This window comes from Monodon monoceros, unplaced genomic scaffold, assembly GCF_005190385.1.
Source record: "Monodon monoceros isolate NGI ecotype Baffin Bay Population unplaced genomic scaffold, NGI_Narwhal_1 Super_Scaffold_19, whole genome shotgun sequence".
Lineage (NCBI taxonomy): Eukaryota > Metazoa > Chordata > Mammalia > Artiodactyla > Monodontidae > Monodon > Monodon monoceros.
The window spans coordinates 37,589,010-37,612,170 of record NW_021703775.1 but is presented as its reverse complement, the minus strand read 5'-3'; the positions used below and the strand labels follow the sequence as shown (position 1 = coordinate 37,612,170).

Below are 23,161 nucleotides of genomic sequence, written 5' to 3'. Positions count from 1 at the left end.
AATATGCCCCAAACCTTGATCTTACCCTGATCATATATACCTCTTTCCTCTCAAAATTGGTCTTCCAGTGTACCTTGTTTTACTAGTTGCTGTAAAAGCCCCAAACATAGGTGTCATCCTTGACACCTCCTCACAGAGGTGCACACGTTGAATTCACTAACAGGTACCTCCTAAATAGGTCTTGAATCTATCCACTTCTCTCCATGACTCCATCACCAGCATACTAATTGATCAACTCTCTCCTATCATAGGTTCCCGTGACATAATGTGTATCTCCTTTATAAAACTTGTCATGATTTCAGTTTAGCATCTTGGTGTGTGATTACTTCATGTCTGTTTCACTAGAAAAAAAGTTTCAGCAAACTTTTTCTGTAAAGGACCAGATAGTAAATATTTTAGGCTTTGCAGGCCCTGTGGTCTCTGCTGTACCTGCTCAACTCTGCTGTTGTGGCATGAAAGTACCTGTAGATAATATGCCAACAAATAAGTTTGTTCGAGTAAAACTTTATTTACAAGAACAGGTAGGTGGTGGGCCAGATTTAGTCCATGGGCTATAGTTTGCCAACCCCTGCTCTAGACTGTAAGCTCCATGAGAGGAGGGACTGTATACTCCCATTACTTACCAGAGTTTTTGGTACATAGTAGGAACCCCCGAACTTGTTGAATGACTATGAATGAATGAGTAATTGATTCAGATAATCTCTGTGATCCTTGGTTTCCTCATGTCAGAATTTCAGTGTGTGAATAGGAGTCAAATATGATTATTCAGATGAAACTGTCAAGTAGTGTATAAATATATAAAAACAAAGAGTTCTTTAAAATCTTTTGTCAAAGAAAAAGTGAGAACCAACCTAAGAATCTTTCAAAGAAGTGGAATACTTTTGAGGAAGACAATCATGATTTCAGGGTTTCAAGAAAGGATTACAAGTTCAAGATTGACTTTTTAATTATTGGAGGCAGAAGAAGGAAATGTTAAAGATATTTTAGGTGCTAACAAAATCACAGGTGTGGTGAATGTGAAGAGCATGAACAATAAGACAACAGCGAATGGAGGGGGCAAACAAGGCAAGCGACCTCCTGGTGCAAAGGGCCATGTCAAGTTTGAACAAATGATAATGTTAGTATAACCAAGTTTTGCTTCCTTATTCACACCCACCCAACTTTAATGATGTCATGGTTTTTCCATGTGGGAACAAGTATGACTGGTGGTGGTAGGGGAGTTCCCACCACCATCATCTGTACTACACATATGCAAATTAGTAATATTTGTAGCAGTTGAGAAATTTTCCATAAATGACATTTTGAAACTTTTGTCAAATATTATTGTTGGTATTAAATATCTTTCTAATGAAAAAAATATGTAGTTTGGTGCTTTCTTATGATGAATGATTATTATAACTTCATATGATAAGGCACAAAACATATTCCACTGCTGCTGGCGGTGAAGTCATTTGAAGTCAAAAACCAGATGTCCATGGAGTGGAGAGGTTGAGGTGTAAGAGGATTAGCAGGCACTGTAGCAAACTGCAGAGCCCTGTATAAATGGGGCTGCAGGTGCTTAGCTCCAGCCAGGTGTTTCTGTGCCAATCTGCTGTTGCCAGACCTTTAAAATGTTCAAGAGAAGCCAGAAATTCAGAATGTTTATATGCAGTTACCTGGTTTTTAAATGTTGGTAGTCTACGCACATTTTTAAAAAATGTAGTCAACACTTTTATGAGCTCAGCAAAACTATACCTGTAGGTGTCAGCCTGTGGGCATCTTTTTACAACTTTTGCTTTACATTATCAAATGTACAGATTTTATTGATTTGATTATGAATTCGTTTGGGAGGTGAATTTTAGCTTTTTGGTGTTGCTTTCCTCTTAATCTTTGTCCACTTTGGTATATTTGATGCAGGAATATTAGTAAGATCTAACCATAAAATACTGTATGTAAAAGTGATGAAGTATACACTGCTTTTCTTTTAACAGTTCTCTTAGAAATATAGCCCCATTTTTTTATCCTCACATCTTTATCATAGCAATTGGGAATGTACTTCATGCTTTTAATATCTCCATCTGACATTATGATGACCTTTCAGTGCTGGTTATATGCTTGATTTTTGCAGTATCCTTTAATAAAACCTCATTTATGTGTCCTTGTATTCAGCTATAAGGAAATTTGAAAGTTCTGTGTTTTCCTTCTAGTTTTCAAAATTTGGGTATTCGATGTGTAAAAAAAAAAGAAGTAAAAGAAGCTATTATTTCAAGAATAAGGGCAGGAATCAATCCTTTCAATGGTAAGTATGTTTGATTTAATTATTTCTATTATTTGGATATTGACTTATTGTGATAAATGATTTCTATTTGTATCTTCAACCTGTGCTTTAAAAGCTGTCTTAAGTTCTGTGTTAACTTATATACTTGTCTTACACCTGTAAATGAGGATTGAAGTATATTTAAAATGCTTCAGTGTTGAAAAAAAAAATCTTATTCACACAAGGCTTTCTACTATCAGTGAAGAGTGTCATTGTTTTCTATAAGAAAACCCTCTCAAAAATATTCTGATTCTTTTGGAATGTGGCCTTCCTTTTGCCACTCCAGCAGACAATATATACTCCCCCCTCTGAATATTGAATAGGCACTGTGGTTATAAGGTATTGGAGTGCATTTAACTCAAGGGCATATTCAACAGTGAAACTTAAATTAATCCCAATGTGGAAGTAGTATAGAAATAGTAGAGGCTATACAAAATATTTTCATAGTATATTTGTGTGTACGGCTAGATATTTACTGTTCAGTGGATTTTGTTGGGGATGGCACTGTCTGGTGTAGCACCTGGTAATGGTGCCACAATTGCTACAGAATAGGTGAGGGCTATATTTCTTGAATAGAAAAATGACTACCAAGCTGACATCCTACACTACAGTGGTCTCCATTGTAAAGTCATCTGCAGCCACTTAAATATGCATAATTCAGGTATTGAACAACTATAAAATTTTCAAAGAATAGATTTCTTTGTCATATTTAAGATATCCTTATATTGTTAGTTTGTGTTTTTTGTGGATGTTTAAAAATAATTTCAGGGATATGATGATAATTTAAAGAATATCCTCATAGACAAGTAGTGTTTTTATGAATTATAAGGTCTGCATCTCTTTTCTCTAGGTCTTTATTTTTCATACTATTTAGTATAACACAAAAAGCAAAAGTTCCCTTCTTTCTCTTCAGTATTACTCACTGTAAGAGACTACTGTTAAATTTGATGTAAATTTTTCTAGAATTTTCTTTATACATGTGTCATGTATATATATACACACACATGTATTTTTTATACAAATGGAGTCATGTTACACTTCCTAATCTACTACTTCGTACTTTTCACTCAGGAATATATCTTAAACATCTTTCCATATTAGTACTTATAAATCTAGTTCACTTTTTAACAGTATTCTGTGGTTTGGGTAGGCTTTAATTTGTTTATCTAGTCATCTATTAATAAACATTTAAGTTATTTTCAATTTACTAAAAAAACTCCATTGAATATAGACTTTGAACTCTTGTGTGATTTTTTAAAAAAAATTAATTAATTTATTTATTTTTGGCTGTGTTGGGTCTTCGTTGCTGCGCGCGGGCTTTCTCTAGTTGCAGTGAGCAGGGGCTACTCTTCGTTGTGGTGTGTGGGCTTCTCATTGTGGTGGCTTCTCTCGTTGTGGAGCATCGGCTCTAGGCGCACGGGCTTCAGTAGTAGTGGCATGCAGGCTCAGTAGTTGTGGTGCATGGTCTTAGTTACTTAGTTGCTCTGTGGCATGTGGGATCTTCCCGGACCAGGGCTCAAACCTGTGTCCCCTGCATTGGCAGGCGGATTCTTAACCACTGGGCCACCAGGGAAGTCCCGCTTGTGTGATTTTTTTTTTTCCTTAAATATTTTCTATGCCTTCATTTCCTTATTTATAAAGTGGAGATAATAATAGTACCTACTTCATAGGTTGCTATAAGAATTAAATGAACTAAAATATGTAAAGCACTTATTATGTACTAGGAACTATTCTAAGTGCTGTATGAGTATATGTTATTAATATCATGCCTTGTTCTGGATTGGTAAAAACAAAAATCAGAAAACCCCCCAAACTTCCACAGATGGCCCATCTGCCTTTTGACTCCTGCATTTTCCTTTTTAATGCCCTTTCCACTGGAGTCAGGAGATCTGGATTTGAATTCCAGCATTGCCACTTGTACATGGTACGTGACTTGGGAAAGTTAAGTAACCAAAGCTTTGGTTTTCTCTTCTGTAAAGCAGAGATTAAATAAAATAGTGTACATAAAGTACTTAACATTTACTCCTTGACATACAAATAATACTTAATAAATGGTAGCTATTATTTATAATCTCCTTGTTTTATACTGCATTATCCCTGTTTCATACTATGCCTAGACTTGATGGCCACTTTAATTTAAAAGTTGGCCTTTTACTTTAGCAATAAATCAAAATTTTAAATGAGCATACTCTTGACCCAGAAATTTTCCACTTTTGAAAATTATCCTAAGGAAATAATACCTGGTGGAGCTAGGATTTGAAAACAGGTAGCCTGGCTCTCGGGCACATTGCTTTATCTCAACTATGCTTGTTGTATTAACTGCTGTATTAACTCCCTGCCCCCACCCATTAGAATAATATTAGAACAGTGCTTTAGCATATTATTGTGATTAAAAAGTTGCAATGGCTCCTTAAATAGTTTAAAAACGAAATGGCCCTAAATTGGAAATCTTCCACATGTAGCTCCAACATATCTTTCCTACCTTCTTGTCCACTGCTCCTCTTCATGAACCATTCTCTATTCCAGAAAAACTGTTTTGTTCATCTACCCTGACCATCTCTCAGTCGTCTCTGTTCTTCTCACTACCATTGTAGGAATGTAAGCTTACATCAGTTTTTAGCCTGGACTGTTATTGATAGCCTCTAAACTTGTGTTCCTGCCTCTATTCTAGATCACCCTCCAAGCAGTTTACACATTCTACATCCAAAAAGATTCTTCTGAAACCAATATGAATCAGTTCAGAACTCTGCTTATTATCCTTCAGTGACTCCACATCATCTTCACCAGTGACTCTCAATTTGAATGTGCATAGGAATCCCTTAGTACTTGCTAAAAATGTAGAATCCAGGCCACATTTCCCCTAATTTGATAGGTCTGATGTGGGGCCTTGGGCTCTGCATTTTAAGAAGCCTCTAGATCCATGTTTCTTAACTGCAACTCACAGTAGGAAATAGATTTTATTTGTCTACTCAATACATACACATGCACATGTACACACATTCTTACTACATGCAGTATATTCTTACTACATGCAGTATACTCTCTGATCCATTCCTTTCCATTTGATTTTTTTTTAAAGAAAATGCATGTCCAACCCAGTAAATTAATTTTATGACCAATGGGTCCTAAACTCTTAGTACATGCAGTATGCTTTCTATTCTATTCAATTCCATTTCTTTTTCTTTTTTTTTAAGGCAATGCTTAATGAAGCCACTAAATTAATTTTATGACCATTGGGTCTCAAACTACAATTTGAAAATCTCTGCCCTAGATGATTCTAATGCAAGTGATCCTGGACCACACTTTGAGAAACCCTGATATACTTGCTAGATTCAGTTTCTCAAGCATGGCATTTAAAGCCCTTCATAATCTGATCCTTGTTTTCCATTCCAGCGTCATTTCTAGCTGTCATCCTCTGCCTCAACTTCCTGTCTGTCCTTCCCCTAGCACTGAGTGCACACATGCCATCTGAACTTTTGGCCATTCTGAATTACTTGTCATGTTAGAAGAGCCATATTTTTTTCTTGCTACTGTGTTCTTATACGTGCAGTTCCTAGCATGAAATACCTTAATCTACATGGTGAATTCTTTCTGCTCATCCCTCAAGTTTAAGGGACACTTCTTTCAAGCTATCTGTGACCTTCTCAGAGCAAAGAATTCTGTTTTCCCAAAGTGCTGTACATATTCTAATATGGTTAATCCCCCTGAAAAAACTCAAAACCCTAAAAACTAATTAAAATAGTCTGAACTCAGCTATAGACCTTTCTTGGTTGTTTATTCTATGCTATTTTCAGGATATACTGGTAAATTCTACCACTTACGTAGGAATTTGTCAGAGCTGAACTGACACTTTTTTATAGATGTATCACTTAACACAGGAACATTATACTGGTAAAGATAACAAGATACTAGCCGACTTTGTGTTATATCTTTATGATATATAGAAACAACGGAATTGGAAATGTTTAGCAGAATAGGGTCTACAAATTCTGGTCTATAGACTATCTCATTATGACAGTCTGTTCCCTAAAGATCAAATATGTGAAAATGCAAAGACTATTAAAAATTATTTTTACTTTGCATGTATGTAGGATGTTTTAAGGCGAGTCCTTATCTTCTTGCCATTAGCTCTTTAAAACAGGAACTGTCTCTTGCAGATAGGGACATATAACAGTCAAGTAGTATTAAACTTGAGGCTTCATGTAAAATACCTGTTCAAATTATCTAATATGTGCTGAAGTCTAAATTGTGTGAGGAATTTATTTAAGGGCTCCATTATCAAATTTTAAGTGTCCATTTAGCTGGCACCAAAAAAATGTCAGTTAGACTTCATAGGGGACTCTTACTGCAAAAGCAGGGAAAAAATTTTTAATTGTCACTTTCTAACTATGTATTTAATGACATATAAGGAATTCTAATATTCAGTGATTAAAATCCATAAGATTTTTACAATAAAGTATTTGCAATTCTGTTTTATTAGTCACTTTACTTTTTTTCCATGTACAGAGGACATTGAGTTGTTGTGAGAGCATAAAGCCTGTTTTGCAGTTGGGTTTGGGGGGATTATTTTATTTTGGTAGTCTGAAAGAGAATACAGTTTAAAAAGACAGGTAGTCTCTTAACAGATTCTTGTCTCTAAAAGTCTGGTTTAATACAAGAAAATAAGAGCCTTTCCTCACCACTTAAAACTTAAAGCCTAAACAGCAAGAAGAAAAAAAACTCTTGTGTACTTCATTATCCTTCATTGCAGTCATTTTAGAAAGCCTTCTTTATTACGCTGTGCAGAACTTGGGGCACTTTTATGCCTTCAGTACTCCTTGAGCGTACTCCCATTATAACACTTTTCATGTTACATTATGTAATTTTAGTTTATGCATCTGTTTCTCATCCAGACACTAATCTCACTAAGGGCAGGCTGTCTTTTCATATCTCTGTCTAGCATTTGTTTTAGCACATAATAGAAGCCCAATAAATATGTTGAAAGAATGAGTAATTAATGATAGACTGCTATGACCATTTACCTTTTGCCTGGCACACAAGCGCTTAAATGTTAGCTTTTATTATAACTATACATTTTAAGCAACAGAAATTAAAAGAATTATAACTAAACTTTGTTTTTTTTTCCCTTAAATAAGACATAGCTCTTAAAATTGTTAATCTATATACTGTACATTTTTGCCCTGTTACTTTTTAAATTTTAGTAATATTTAGCAATAATTAAAATTTTAGAAAAGTCACATCTCTAGAGCTAGTAGGTGTTATAATTGATTTAAAAAATTTAATCCCTACTTTGAAAACAAATAAATCATGATCATATCTTTTTGATAAAAATGAAATTCTTATTGCATATACACTGCTCTTAGGACTAAGGAGTGACATTTATTGCTAAAGATAGATTAAGGAGAATAATTGTTACCTTGTATGTATCTTTTTGATCACGTATAAAGGGAAATTTTAAACTAGTTTAAGAGAAATTTAAGAGAATTTGATTGGTCTCATGCTTTCTTTTGCTAGATTTTTCAACTATCATTTTTCACATTGCAGAATTTTTAAAATAAGACATTTTGTATCATGCTATATATTTAAAAGCCTACTGCAAGCATTATCTAAGTGGAGGAAGCATCCAAAGCATTCACTTTAAAGTTAGGAATGAGAAAAGGATGTGCACTCTTGCCACTTCTGTTCCACATTGTACTGGAGATTGTAACCAGTGCACAGAGCTGATCAAAAATGAAGAAATGAAACTGTAATTATTGGAAGCTATTATTTACAGTGAAAACTCGAAAGGATATACAGATTATTAATATAATGTTTAAAAGGGTGAATGCATGTACAATTAACATACAAAATTCAGTTACATTTCTATACATCAGCAGCAAATAATTAAAGAAAATATTGTCAGAAAATATAAAATACCTAGCAACAACTCTAAGAAATGATGATCAAGATTTCTTTAGAGAAAATTATAAAATTTTATTATGAGATAATAGAGAACACCTAAATAGATGGAGAGGTATATCATATTCTTTAATATCAATATTATAAACATTGCATTTTTTCCCAAATTGATATATGGGTTCAGTGAAATTCCAAACAACTCCCAACAAGATTTTTCACTAAAGTGATAAGATGATTCTGAACAGGAAAAGGAGGATAATTTATAGAGGAGGAATAGTGATGAAAAACTGACCTTATCAGATATTAGGGTTTATTCTGAAGAAATACTTATGAGATATTAGGGTTTATTATGAATAAGTACTAATTAAGTAATATTGGGGTAACAATAGACAAATTGACCAGTGGAGTAAAATTGAGAGCCCAGAAACAGACTTAAGAAAATATGAAACTTTAGTAAATGACAGTGGTGGCATGTCAGATCAAGAGAAAGGGAGGAAATATTTGATAAGCAAAGCTGGAAAAATGATTAAGTTGGATTCCCTACCTCTCGCCATATATAAAAATCAGCTTTCAAATGGATTAAAGACTTTAATGTAAATCAACACTTAGAAAACTCTTAGTATAAAATATTGGTAAATAGATTTTAGTCCTTGGCTTATATAGAAAGACAAGACACAAAGTGTTTTCTATAAAACAGTTGATAAATTTGATGATGTTTAAAATTTCAGTTTACTGTATTTTTCAGTTCTAGAATTTTGTTTGGTTCCTTTTCCAATAGCTTCAAGTACTCTACTAAACTCTCAATATTGTCTTTAACTCCTTACATTTATTAAGTGTAGTTATTTTAAATCATGTATCTGAAAACTTCTTTATTTGGAACCTTTGTGGTCTGTTTCTATAGTCTGTTGTTTTTCTTTTCTTTAAAAAAAAATTACTTTGTCTCTTCTTATGCCTGCTTATTTAAAATAGAATATCAGTCATCCTATATGCAAAGTTGTTTAGGTCCAGGGTGTTTTCTCCCTTCAGAAGACTTTCTTGTGGTGGGGGCTTGTCACACTAGCAGTCCCAGATCATCTAAAATTAGTGAATGATTTAGGTGAGGGCTGGTATCTCTGCATCCAGTTCACCCTTACTCCTAGGGTATAGCTCCTCCAGAGTCCCAACCAAAGCACTGGGCATTTATCAGATTCTCCATCCTTAGCAGACCCTGAACTCCTTTATTTTTTGCCTGTAGTCTATTGAGAGTTCAACTCGATTTCTCATCCTCTTAGCTACCTCTTACAAAATTGGCAAGCTATATCTGGAAAAAAGAGTCCTCTTATTCTGAACTTACCTCTCTGGGTTTCTGTGATATTGTGATTTATAATAAATATATCTTCATTCCCATTCCTGGTTTATTAACGAGTTTATTTTTCTTTCATGTGCTATTTTAAAAGATTTTAAATAAACTTTTCTTGAGGTCTCATTTACATACAGTAGGATCCACCAGATATATGTAACACCACCACAATCAAGATAAGGAATATTTCTACTACCGCCACTATTAACTACAAAATTTCCTTGTCCACTTCCCGGTCAATTCCCTCTCCCATCTCTGGCTCCAGTCAGCTATTAATTTGCTTTCTGTTGCCATCAATTAATCTTTTCTAGAATTTTCATATAAATGGATCATGTGGTATATATTTTATATCTAGTTCCTTTTGCTCACATAATGTTTTCGAGATGCATACATTTTTGCGTATATATCCATAGTTCTTTTTTATTGTATGGCTGTCACAGTTTATCCATTCACATAGGTTAGTTTTTAAACTTGTCAGTTTATTTTTGTGTTTATTGATTACTCATCTTTGGAATTGGGAAACACTAATGTCTTCACCTCTAAATTTATAATGCTATAAAAAAATTATTTTGAAGAGGTAGATCTCTCATTGCATACCTAATTGTGCCAGGAGAGTATGCTGCTGCGGTACAGGTGTTTGTATCATAACATTTGACCTTTTAGTTGTACAAATATGTTTTTGTAGGCTCTTTGAAATGCTAGGCTTAAGATTGCTGACAATGGAATAATTTTTAATGTTGTGATAGCTACTGAGTGTAGTTTAAAAAAACAACAGTCAAAAGTACATATGGAGGTTCCTTAAAAAACTAAAAATAGAACTACCATATGACCCAGCAATCCCACTGCTGGGCATATACCCTGAGAAAACCATAATTCAAAACGAGTCATGTACCAAAATGTTAAGTATGGAAACACAAAAGGCCCCGAATAGCCAAAGCAATCTTGAGAACGAAAAACAGAGCTGGAGGAATCAGGCTTCCTGACTTCAGACTATACTACAAAGCTACAGTAATCAAGACAGTATGGTACTGGCACAAAAACAGAAATATAGATCAATGGAACAGGATAGAAAGCCCAGAGATAAACCCACACACATATGGTCACCTTATCTTTGATAAAGGAGGCAGGAATGTACAGTGGAGAAAGGACAGCCTCTTCAATAAGTGGTGCTGGGAAAACTGGACAGGTACATGTAAAAGTATGAGATTAGAACACTCCCTAACACCATACACAAAAATAAGCTCAAAATGGATTAAAGACCTAAATGTAAGGCCAGAAACTATCAAACTCTTAGAGGAAAACATAGGCAGAACACTGTATGACATAAATCACAGCAAGATCCTTTTTGACCCACTTCCTAGAGAAATGGAAATAAAAATAAACAAATGGGGGCTTCCCTGGCGGCGCAGTGGTTGAGAGTCCGCCTGCTGATGCAGGGGACGCGGGTTCATGCCCCGGTCCGGGAGGGTCCCACGTGCCGCGGAGTGGCTGGGTCCGTGGGCCATGGCCACTGGGCCTGCGCATCTGGAGCCTGTGCTCCGCAGCGGGAGGGGCCATGGCAGTGAGAGGCCCACGTACCGCAAAAAAATTTAAAAAAAATAGAAAAATGGGACCTAATGAAACTTCAAAGCTTTTGCACAGAAAGGAAATCATAAACAAGACCAAAAGACAACCCTCAGAATGGGAGAAAATATTTGCAAATGAAGCAACTGACAAAGGATTAATCTCCAAAATTTACAAGCAGCTCATGCAGCTCAATAACAAAAAAACAAACAACCCAATCCAAAAATGGGCAGAAGACCTAAATAGACATTTCTCCAAAGAAGACATACAGATTGCCAACAAACACATGAAAGAATGCTCAACATCATTAATCATTAGAGAAATGCAAATTAAAACTACAATGAGATATCATCTCACACCAGTCAGAATGGCCATCATCAAAAAATCTAGAAACAATAAATGCTGGAGAGGGTGTGGAGAAAAGGGAACACTCTTGCACTGCTGGTGGGAATGTGAATTGGTACAGCCAGTATGGAGAACAGTATGGAGGTTCCTTAAAAAACTACAAATAGAACTACCATATGACCCAGCAATCCCACTACTGGGCATATACCCTGAGAAAACCATAATTCAAAACTAGCCATGTACCAAAATGTTCATTGCAGCTCTATTTACAATAGCCAGGAGATGGAAGCAACCTAAGTGTCCATCATCAGATGAATGGATAAAGAAAATGTGGCACATATATACAATGGAATATTACTCAGCCATAAAAAGAAACGAAGTTATTTGTAGTTAGGTGGATGGACCTAGAGTCTGTCATACAGAGTGAAATAAGTCAGAAAGAGAAAGACAAATACCGTATGCTAACACATATATATGGAATCTAAGAAAAAAAATGTCATGAAGAACTTAGGGGTAAGACAGGAATAAAGACACAGACCTACTAGAGAATGGACTTGAGGATATGGGGAGGAGGAAGGGTAAGCTGTGACAAAGTGAGAGAGTGGCATGGACATATATACACTACCAAATGTAAAATGGATAGCTAGTGGGAAGCAGCCGCATAGCACAGGGATATCGGCTTGGTGCTTTGTGACCGCCTAGAGGGGTGGGATAAGGGAGGCTGGGAAGGAGGGAGACGCGAGAGGGAGGAGATATGGGAACATATGTGTATGTGTGACTGATTCACTTTGTTATAAAGCAGAAACTAACACACCATTGTAAAGCAATTACACTCCAATAAAGATGTAAAAAAAAAAAGATGTTAAAAGAAGATAAATAAATGGATTTATGTATGTATGTATGTATGTAATAGGACTAAATACTCCAAGTAAAAGATCAATATTATCAGACTAGATTTTAAAAAAAAAAGGTACATTGTCATTTTTATTAGTTATTGCTAATTGTAAAGAATTGGGGTTTGGGCCTTCCCTGTTGGCGCAGTGGTTAAGAATCTGCCTGCCAATGCAGGGGACACGGGTTCGACCCCTGGTCTGGGAAGATCCCACATGCCGCAGAGCAGCTAAGCCTGTGTGCCACAACTACTGAGCCTGCGCTCTAGAGCCCACGAACCACTACTGAGCCCGCGTGCCACAACTACTGAAGCGCGCGTGCCTAGAGCCCATGCTCCACAACAAGAGAAGCCACTGAAATGAGAAGCCCGCACACCGCAACGAAGAGTGGCCCCCACTCGCCACAACTAGAGAAAGCCTGTGTGCAGCAACGAAAACCCAACACAGCCAAAAATAAATAAATTAATTAATTAAAAAAAAAAGAATTGGGGTTTTAACTGTTTTCAAACTTAGTGTTTCAAATTTCAATACTTTCTGAAAAGTAAAAATGTTTGTATAATTTAATATGTGTATTTCATGCTTTTTAAAAATACGGCTATGTTAGTTATGGTTGATTGCTGCACCTTATAGTATCTTTGAAAAGGCAGTAATATTCTCCTTTGGAACTGGATTTCTTTTAAATAGCAATTTAACAAACTCATTTTATTATATTCTGTAATAAAGAATGTTTAAAAACTTTTTTTTCAGAATTGTAAAATTTTCCTGCTGTAGCTTTTTTTTTTTTTAAGCAAACCTAGTTTGCACATAAAATTTCTTATGGAAACTAGCTGACTTACCTCCTCTAGTATCCTCTTGGTATTTAATCCCTAAAATATTGATCTAAGTTTTTGTAGATATTCCTGTGTATGTCATTTTTACGCAAAACATATGTAAAATTTTCTAATAGAGTTCAGTTTTTAAGAGCATAGGCTCTGGATTCAATGGCCTGAGTTTGAATTCTTCTGTGCCACTTCTTAGCTGTGAAATGTTGGACAAGTAATTTAATTTTTTTTTTAGTAAATTTATTTATTTTGGCTGTGTTGCTGCATGAGGGCTTTCTCTAGTTGCGGCGAGCAGGGGCTACTCTTCGTTGTGGTGCACGGGCTTCTCATTGCAATGGCTTCTCTTGTGGAGCACAGGCTCTAGGCTCACGGGCTTCAGTAGTTGTGGCTCGCGGGCTCTAGAGTGCAGGCTCAGTAGTTGTGGCTCATGGGCTTAGTTGCTCCGCAGCATGTGGGATCTCCCCAGACCAGGGATCGAACCTGTGTTTCTTGCATTGGCAGGCAGATTCTTAACCACTGCGCCACCTGGGAGGTCCCAATTTCATTTCTTTAAAATCAGTTCCTCATCTGTAAAATGGAGTAATTCTTATATAGATTTTGGAGATAATTTACAGAGTCCTTAATACATGACTGGACTAAATACATATTTGTTGAATTAATGAATGAATGCCTATTCTCTATTGTGTATGACCTGCAACCATTTTTGTAAAAATTTGATTTATGTCAAGTTTGGATTCTGCTCTAAATTTCACATGGCTGGGGTAGTTACTTCCTGACCGTGGTCATAACTTAACAAATTATGTTGGATAGTGACTATATGATGAAAAGGATAAAAGGCAGTCTTGAGATTATGTACAATTCTATTTTTGTTAGGACAGATTTGTATGCTACTAAAGGTTATAGGCTATATTGGGCAGGGAGGAGGACTTAGCAGGATTTTAGTTCTATGTGACTATTCTGTATTCTTAAAAAAATATATACTTTTCAGTCTCTGAGCAAGAGCTGCTTGATATTGAAGACTGTGACCTCAATGTGGTGAGATTATGTTTTCAAGTTTTCCTCCCTGACGAACGTGGTAATTTGACAACTGCTCTACATCCTGTTGTCTCTAACCCAATTTATGACAACCGTAAGTAATTTATTTTCTTGTATATGTAGCCTTAGCTCTTTAAAATGATTTTTAAAGTGTTTTTGTAATTAGAAAAAGAGTGTTCATTATAGGAAAAATTCAAACATTACGGGATAGATATTATTTATCTGAAGTAGATAATGAGGAGAGTAAACCTCCTATACATCTCATCCTCCAAAGATATTTCACCGGCTTCTTCTTCATATATATACAATTACCTCATTTCATCATCATCACCATCATTCACACAATATATTTTTGGCAACTTTTTGAAAAATCGTCATTGATTTTTTTTTAACTTTTTTTTTTCTCCTCTTAGCAACATATCTTGAACCTCTTTACCTTTCAGGTACCTTATTCTTTTCGGTAGCTGCATATTTCCGTATATCATAATTTTACTAAATCATTACCCTATTATAAGACATTTGGTTTGTTTCCTTCTCAATTCTTTTCTTTTTGCTTTAGCAAATTGTTCTGCAGTAAATATCCCACATGTGCATATCTTGTGCAAATGTCTCTAGCATAAATTTGTAGAAGTAGAAATGTTGGCAAATACTAGATCAAAGGATATGGATATTTATAGTGTTAAAAGATTATGAAATTGCCCTCAAATATTTGTGTGTTTGTATGCTCTTATATATGCACCCACCAGGTGTATGACTATACCAGTTTTACATGTAGAAGGATAGTGGGACATAGAACTATAAAGGTAAATCAGAATATCCTCATCATGGAGAGCTTTGAATGCCAGGGAATTACTGGAATAATGTTGACCAGATAATAGGAAGCATGAAAACTGCATTGCCACAGGGTTATGGTCATGATTTAAAAAGATTAATCTGATGACAGTGTATAGGATGGATAGGACGAATCAGAATTTAGAAGCAAGATTTAATTAGAGGACATGTCATTGCCTAGAAATGAAGTCATAACACTCTAAACCAGGGGACAGATGTGGATGATTAAGGTATTGAGTGCCCTTAATTTATTTATACTCTAAAGCTTTTATCTATCCTGTAAGTTGTTTTTCTAAAATTCTCCATCAGAAAGGAATAAGACATATTACTAAGGTAGCAACCCATTAAAAATATCCTTTATATTTAGGTGCTCCTAATACTGCAGAATTAAGGATTTGTCGTGTAAACAAGAACTGTGGAAGTGTCAGAGGAGGAGATGAAATATTTCTACTCTGTGACAAAGTTCAGAAAGGTATTCTTTTGTTGTTTTTTTGTTTGTTTCATTGAATTCAGAATATATTTTAGATTGATAGATACATTTTGCTTTCTTTTCCCATTGTTACTTGCTTTCGTATTCACTAGATGACATAGAAGTTCGGTTTGTGTTGAACGATTGGGAAGCAAAAGGTATCTTTTCACAAGCTGATGTACACCGTCAAGTAGCCATTGTTTTCAAGACTCCACCATATTGCAAAGCTATTACGGAACCGGTAACAGTAAAAATGCAGTTGCGAAGACCTTCTGACCAGGAAGTTAGTGAATCTATGGATTTTAGATATCTGCCAGACGAAAAAGGTATGACTTTTTCATGGTAATATTTTATATATTTCTTGAAGTTAGTCCTGCTAAGAACATTTTCTTGTACGATACACTTGAATACAGTTGTGTTTATTCATAATTTATGTTTCTTTTCCTGAAAGCTTTTGGTTGATTTTTGACTGATCTTTGTGATCTTTGAATCTCTTCCTTAGGAAAGGTATCTGGAATAATTTCAAAGTATCTAAACTGTTTATCAAAATTTGTTTTACATTTGAGATTCTATTTTGGTCCTTATTGTGCCCTCTTGATAGATGGCATACTTGCCACTCAGAAAGTGGTCTCCATTTTGGTCCTTATCAGCCATTATTGCATTTATTGACATTGGTGACTTGTAGGTGTTATAAGAAAACAAGATGAATATTATAAACTATTTTTTACTAAGAAAAATATCCTTTATTACTGACTTGGGATGTAGTTTGTGACACTTATAAATCCATCTTATGTACATTTATTTAAAGCATTTTCTATGTAGGAGTAGAATATCTGTATATTTATTAAAGGAGAGGAAGCATAATCCCATGATGAATCACGTTTTCTCGGTTTCTTTCTAACCAGATACATATGGCAATAAAGCAAAGAAACAAAAAACAACTCTCCTTTTCCAGAAACTGTGGCAGGATTGTGGTAAGAATATTTTGTCATTGTTGTTTTTAACAAATTTATTTATTTATTTTTGGTTGCATTTGTCTTCGTTGCTGCCCGCGGGCTTTCTCTAGTTGTGGCGAGTGGGGGCTACTCTTCGTTGCAATGCGCGGGCTTCTCATTGCAGTGGCTTCTCTTGTTGCAGAGCACGGCCTCTAGGTGCACAGGCTTCAGTAGTTGTGGCACGCAGGCTCAGTAGTTGTGGCTCGCGGGCTCTAGAGTGCAGGCTCCGTAGTCGTGGCGCATGGGCTTATTTCCTCCACGGCATGTGGGATCTTCCCAGACCAGGGCTTGAACCTGTGTCCCCTGCCTTGGCAGGTGGATTCTTTACCACCGCTCCACTAGGGAGGTCCCTGAACATTTTGGATTGATTTGTATTTAAGTAAATTTGTTTTGTTTTGTTTTGTTTTGCTTTATTCAGTTTTTCAAATTTTAACTGATATACTGTTGTTTTTCAAATTACATTTAATAATGGAAAAAATTTATCATAGGAGTTAATTTTCCTGAAAGACCTAGACCTAGTCCCCTAGGATCAACTGGAGAAGGAAGATTCATCAAAAAAGGTATTTTATTCCCTATAGAGTATTCCTTGTGATTAGAGAGACCAGTGCTTTGCACAGTATATTGGAATTCCATTCTTAGGAATGAAAACTGCCTCTTTGATTTATTCCACTCCTACATATTTTTTATGCTATGAATATTGAATGAATTGATCTCAGCTTCCGAAAGACCTGTTGGCAACTATGATTATGTTTGGGGGATTTATTGTTTGAGAAATTACATTTCATTCATATGGTGGTAATTTTACTAATTACAGTGTGTCATGGAAGAAATGATTTCGATCTGGCCAGTTGCCTATCTTTATTTATTTATTTATTTATTTGTAAAGTTTTACTGGAACACAGCTCATTTGATTGCATATTGTCTATGACTGCTTTTCTTGTACTATAGCAGCAGAGTTGAGTAGTTCCAACAGAGGCTATATGGCCCACAAAGTCTAAAATATTTACTCTCTGGCCCTTTATGGAAAAAAAAGTTGCCAAATTCTGGTTTAGATCATTCAACCAGGGTTAATTAGAAGTCTTTTTTTCTTTTTACATTCTTAAATCAGCTTTTTCTTGGTTTAATATGTACAGCAGTCATATAACATGTAAACAAATACAGACTCCTTCATTTTTTTTCTGACTGGGAATTTTGTAGTACCTTAGAGTGAGTAGTATCTTAATATAGCTTGGAAATTTATGTAGACTTTTAAGTCATCCCTAATGAACGTTTCCTCCATCCCTCCATATTCTCCTAAAGAGGAGAATATGAAAGATTTTGAATATTTAGAGGTCCATTAACTGAAATTCTGATATTTATCTTTCACATTTCAAAAATACCTTTATAGGGACTCAGAAGCTAGATTTCCACATTTAACTGGAGTGAAATTTTCAATGCCAAAGTAACTTACCAAAATTATTTTATAGGTATTTGTAAAACAATTAGTATTAAAGAATTCAATTTTGGACTCGTAATAATTTTTAGTGCTATTTAACATTTCTATTTGAAGTGTTACATTGGTTTCCTTTAAAATTTTTTATGTGTTTATGTAATTTTAATTTAGAAGTAATGCTTTTCATAATTTTGTTCATTTCCGTTTTGTACAAATACATTTCCTCCCCCACAGAACCAATCTTGTTTTCGCATGGTGCAGTTTTGACAGAAACGTCCGGGCCAGTTTCAAGTCAAGCAGAATCCTACTATTCCTCATCTGCGCCCATCTCCAGTGCATTGCCACATCATGCTTCGGCCATACCCCCAATGGTACCTCAGCCTTCTTCAAGCTGGTCATCAGTGGCCCACGCCACCTCACGTTCGGTCAATACAAATTCACTGAGTAGTTTTTCAACAGGGACACTTTCCTCTAATTCACAAGTTATCCCACCATTCCTGGAAATGTCTGTTGTGAGTGATTTGAATGTGTCTAATGCTTGCATTTATAACAATACTGATGACATAGGCAGAATGGAAGCATCATCCGTGTCACCAGCTGACTTATATGGTATTTCTGATGCCAGCATGCTGCCTAATTGCCCTGTGAACATGATAACGCCCAGTAATGACAGCATGAGGGAGACTGATAATCCAAGACTTGTGAGCATGAATCTTGAAAATCCTGCCTGTACTTCAGTGTTAGACCCAAGAGACTTAAGACAGCTCCATCAGATGTCCTCTTCCAGGATGTCAGCAGTCGCCAGTTCTAGTACTACTGCTTTTGTTTCACAGTCAGAGGCATTTGAGGGATCTGACTTTAATTGTGCAGATAACAGTATGATAAATGAGTCAGGACCATCAAACGGTACTAATCCAAACAGTCATAGTTTTGTTCAAAATAGTCAGTATTCAGGTATTGGCACTATGCAGAATGAACAATTGAGTGACTCATTTGCATTCGAATTTTTTCAGGTTAACTTGTAAGATATAAATGGTGATTCAAGAATTAAATCCCTTTAAAGGTAACCCTTTTGATATTACCTTTATAAATACAACATTGTATATTTCTCTAAGACTATACTACAGTATATCGTGGACCCTTGAACAACACGGGTTTGAACTGTGCGGGCAGGTCCAGTTAATACTCACATTTTCTTCACTAAATATGTAGTGCAGTACTACACGATTTGAGGTTGGTTAAATTCATGGATGCAGAAGACATCCATGGAGACAGAGGGCCGACTGTACGTTTTTTTTTTTTTTTTTGGCGGTACACGGGCCTCTCACTGCTGTGGCCTCTCCCGTTGCGGAGCACAGGCTCTGGACGCGCAGGGTCAGCGGCTGTGGCTCATGGGCCCAGCCGCTCCGTGGCATGTGGGATCTTCCCGGACCGGGGCACAAACCCGTGTCCCCTGCATCGGCAGGCAGACTCTCAACCACTGCGCCACCAGGGAAGCCCGACTGTACAGTTTTAAACACAGAGTTTTCACTGCACGGAGCGTCTGCACCCCAACCCCCGTGTTGTTCAAGGGTCAACTGTAAGTATAACTTCAGGTATGTAGGGGATTCCTCTAACAGGCAATCTTGTCTTGGGAGCTTCTTGTTTTTCTGGCAGAGAATTTGTTGGGATATAAAAGATGAATGCTCAGTGCTTGAAGCTGCAGCTAAAAGAGAAGGATGAACTCATTTCCCAACTTCAGGAAGAGTTAGAAAAAGTCCAGCATTTACAGAAGACTTTTGCTTCAAAACTAGATAAATCCACACAGACTGAACTCCTAGGCTATGATGCATTGTGGAATCCTACATACAAAGAAAATTTATGTAAACCAGTGTATGATGAATCTGTGACATGTTAAATACTGAATAAAATCAATTTTTCCATTAAAAAAATCCAACTTTGGGTATGTAGAATACAAAGTTGGAAAGTCATAAAAGGAAAATTCCAAAATAGAAATTTAAAAGAGCTTTACTGTTTCTTCTTTTGAAACATGTGATCTGATACTGTGTGTGGTGGGAATTCTAGCATGAGAATCCTGCCACATTTTCCCAGGACAGACTGAGGAGAACATTAGAGCAAGGCTTCAGTTTTTCCAGCTACATCTTTTTATACTTCTTTTATAATGTATTAATGTATTCTTAAATGAATTAACTGATATTTGCTTTTAAGCAAATTTAAGGTAAAACCTGTAATGGCTATGTCATTGGAAAAATTAATTCCTTATTATTTTTGAGGCCAATGGGCCAAGGTGACCCCTAAGGGGTTTTCTGAGGCTTTCTGGAGTTTCTTAGATTTACATGTAAATCAAAATTTCTTTAAAATGTTAAGTTGGGCAGCAGGCAGTTGAAGTAAGCTTTCAAGGTATGGGAGTTCCCTACATTTTGAACTATTTAGATCCATACCTGTAAAATTGCTTATGATTTTAACTTTACATCCATGTTTTTAAGAGGAAGAAGTTTTCTTGGACCTGTCCTCTTTGTTATGTGTCCGAACTCACTGTGATCTCATCCAATTTCATGCTGTCAACTCCCAAATTTTACCCCTAGCTTAGACCCACCCCTTGAACTCCAGTCTTGGAGCTTATGTGTGTGTGTAAAACTGCTTATTTGACATCTCTACATAGAGATGTAATTAAAGCTCAAACTCAACACATCCAGAGCTGAGTTCTTGATCTTCCCTCCCAAACTTGCTTATCCTTCAGTCTTCCTCAACTCAATAAATGGCAATGCCATGTTTCCAGTTGCTCAGGTCCAAAACAATGGAGTCATCTTTGCTTCTTTTTTTTCTTTTATCTCTCATATCCAATCCATCAGCAAATCTGGTAGGCCCTACCTTCAAAATATATCTTAAGCTGCCCACCTCTTTTGACCTCTGATATTAACATCCTATTCCAGACCACCATCGTCTCTTGCATAGATTGAATTATAGCCTCCAAAAACTCTCTTCATACTTGTGCTCCTGCCGTCTGTTCTCCCTGAAGTAGCCACAGTGATTATTTTTAAAAGAAATAAAATCATATTCACTTGCTCAAAACCATCCAGTGGCTCGCCATCTCACTTAAAGACCAAAATCCTTAAAATTAGCAGGCCCACACTCCCTCTCTTACCCTCATTCACTACCATTTTCCCCTTCTCATTCAGCTCCAGGCACTCTAGCCTCAATGCTCCTCTTCAAAAACACCGAGGACACTCCTGCCTCAGACCCTTTGTACCTCCCTGGTGGTGCAGTGGTTAGGAATCTGCCTGCCAATGCAGGGGACATGGGTTTGAGCCCTGGTCCGGGAAGATCCCACATGCCACAGGGCAGACAACCCCATGAGCCACAACTACTAAGCCTGCATGCCTAGAGCCCGTGCTCCACAACAAGGGAACTAGTTGTAAAATAAACTCAGTTGTATGTGTACCTCATGCCTTACATCCTTCAGTCTCACTCAACTGTTATTTGATCAAGGCCTTCCATAACTATATATACATTGACACTCCATGTCTCCCCTCCTTTACATTTGTCCATAGCACTTATCATGATCTGACTTTACTGTTTGTTTGTTTATATTTGTTTTCCCATACTGGAATATAAGCTCTGTGAGGGCAAAGTTTTGTGTTTTTGTTGAATCCCACATTTGTAGAACAGTGTCTGCTTCCTGTTAAGCACTCAGTAAATATTTATTGAACATTCAAAGTACTACTAATAGAATTTCGGTTTTTGAAAGAAAGAATAGCTTTAATTATTAGATGTTTATGATTTTTATAGTTCTGCTTCATGTGACATTGAGTTTATTATATCAGAATCATGTACATTCAGGTTGATGACTAATAATGGTGACCCAAATTGTTTGAAAGCAAAGTAATCCCAGTGGCAAAATGACTGTAGAATTTGGACAGTAATCTTAATTGTGATGGAATCATCATGATGCTAAGTAACTTGCTAAAGATAAAGACCTAGTTTATTTTACAGCTAGAATGTACGTAAATGTTGAGCATATTTTTAGCTAGAAACAATGTGTCTTTTCACTTATGTGTAGTATCCAACCAAACCATAAATTTACTGGAACGATTAAAGCTAGTCAATTTTGTCAAAATGGGGAATGTGTGAATGTCATAAAAATTAAAATTCTGAGTTGAATGATACTGGGAAATGAGAAGGAGAGCATGATAAGACTTGGGGTCAGAATAGTCTGGAAAGAAAAAGATTAAAGACACCTAACTATCATTAATATCTCTTAGAAATTATGATTTCAAAAAGAAATACTTCTGTTGTATAACTTTAAAAATCATAAGCATATAACATACTTTAGTAGAACTTACCAGGGAGAAGAAACATGAAGGCATTTCTTCCCTGTTCAAAATATGTACCCAATACTCAGCCATAAAAAGAAACGAAATTGAGCTATTTGTAATGAGGTGGATAGACCTAGAGTCAGTCATACAGAGTGAAGTAAGTCAGAAAGAAAAAGACAGATACCGTATGCTAACACATATATATGGAATTTAAGAAGAAAAAAAATGTCATGAAGAACCTAGGGGTAAGACAGGAATAAAGACACAGACCTACTGGAGAACGTACTTGAGGATATGGGGAGGGGGAAGGGTGAGCTGTGACAGGGCGAGAGAGAGTCATGGACATATACACACTAACAAACGTAAGGTAGATAGCTAGTGGGAAGCAGCCGCATGGCACAGAGATATCGGCTCGGTGCTTTGTGACCGCCTGGAGGGGTGGGATAGGGAGGGTGGGAGGGAGGGAGACGCAAGAGGGAAGAGATATGGGAACATATGTATAACTGATTCACTTTGTTACAAAGCAGAAACTAACACACCATTGTAAAGCAATTATACCCCAATAAAGATGTTAAAAAAAAATTCATAGCAAAAAAAAAAATGTACCTAAGATATCTCCAGATAGTAGCTTATAGATGGTGAACTTTTTTTTTTTTAATACAGAATCCTATAATTTTGTAGTAACTAGCACTTATCAGCTTAAACACTGACTGTTAGGCTATCTAAATGGATACTTTAAACAACTGACTTGTTTTGCGGGGTTATTTTTCCATGTAAGTTGAATCAAGGTCCAGCTACGTTTGTGTTCAGAGTATTTCCAAAGGATTTTTCATTTTTCAGGTGCTATTTACTGATCACAGATTTTATTTTATAATTTTAAAAAATTGGTAACCTGCTTCTTTTTCTCTAAATGTATTTATACTTTCATCTG

The 23,161-nt window shown here is 36.1% G+C and overlaps 1 protein-coding gene across 1 annotated transcript in view; it reads left to right on the top strand.

The window, feature by feature from the left end:
* REL (REL proto-oncogene, NF-kB subunit) overlaps nt 1-22,428 on the top strand; it is a 37,604-nt gene extending 15,176 nt beyond the window's left edge. Inside the window, exons 4-10 of the mRNA XM_029232041.1 lie at nt 2,187-2,278; nt 14,141-14,281; nt 15,386-15,490; nt 15,601-15,813; nt 16,393-16,461; nt 16,971-17,042; nt 18,149-22,428. Coding sequence (XP_029087874.1) covers nt 2,187-2,278; nt 14,141-14,281; nt 15,386-15,490; nt 15,601-15,813; nt 16,393-16,461; nt 16,971-17,042; nt 18,149-18,939 — 1,483 coding nt within the window. The 3' untranslated portion in view covers nt 18,940-22,428. The remainder of the gene's footprint in view (nt 1-2,186; nt 2,279-14,140; nt 14,282-15,385; nt 15,491-15,600; nt 15,814-16,392; nt 16,462-16,970; nt 17,043-18,148) is intronic.
* Nucleotides 22,429-23,161: the final 733 nt, after the last annotated feature.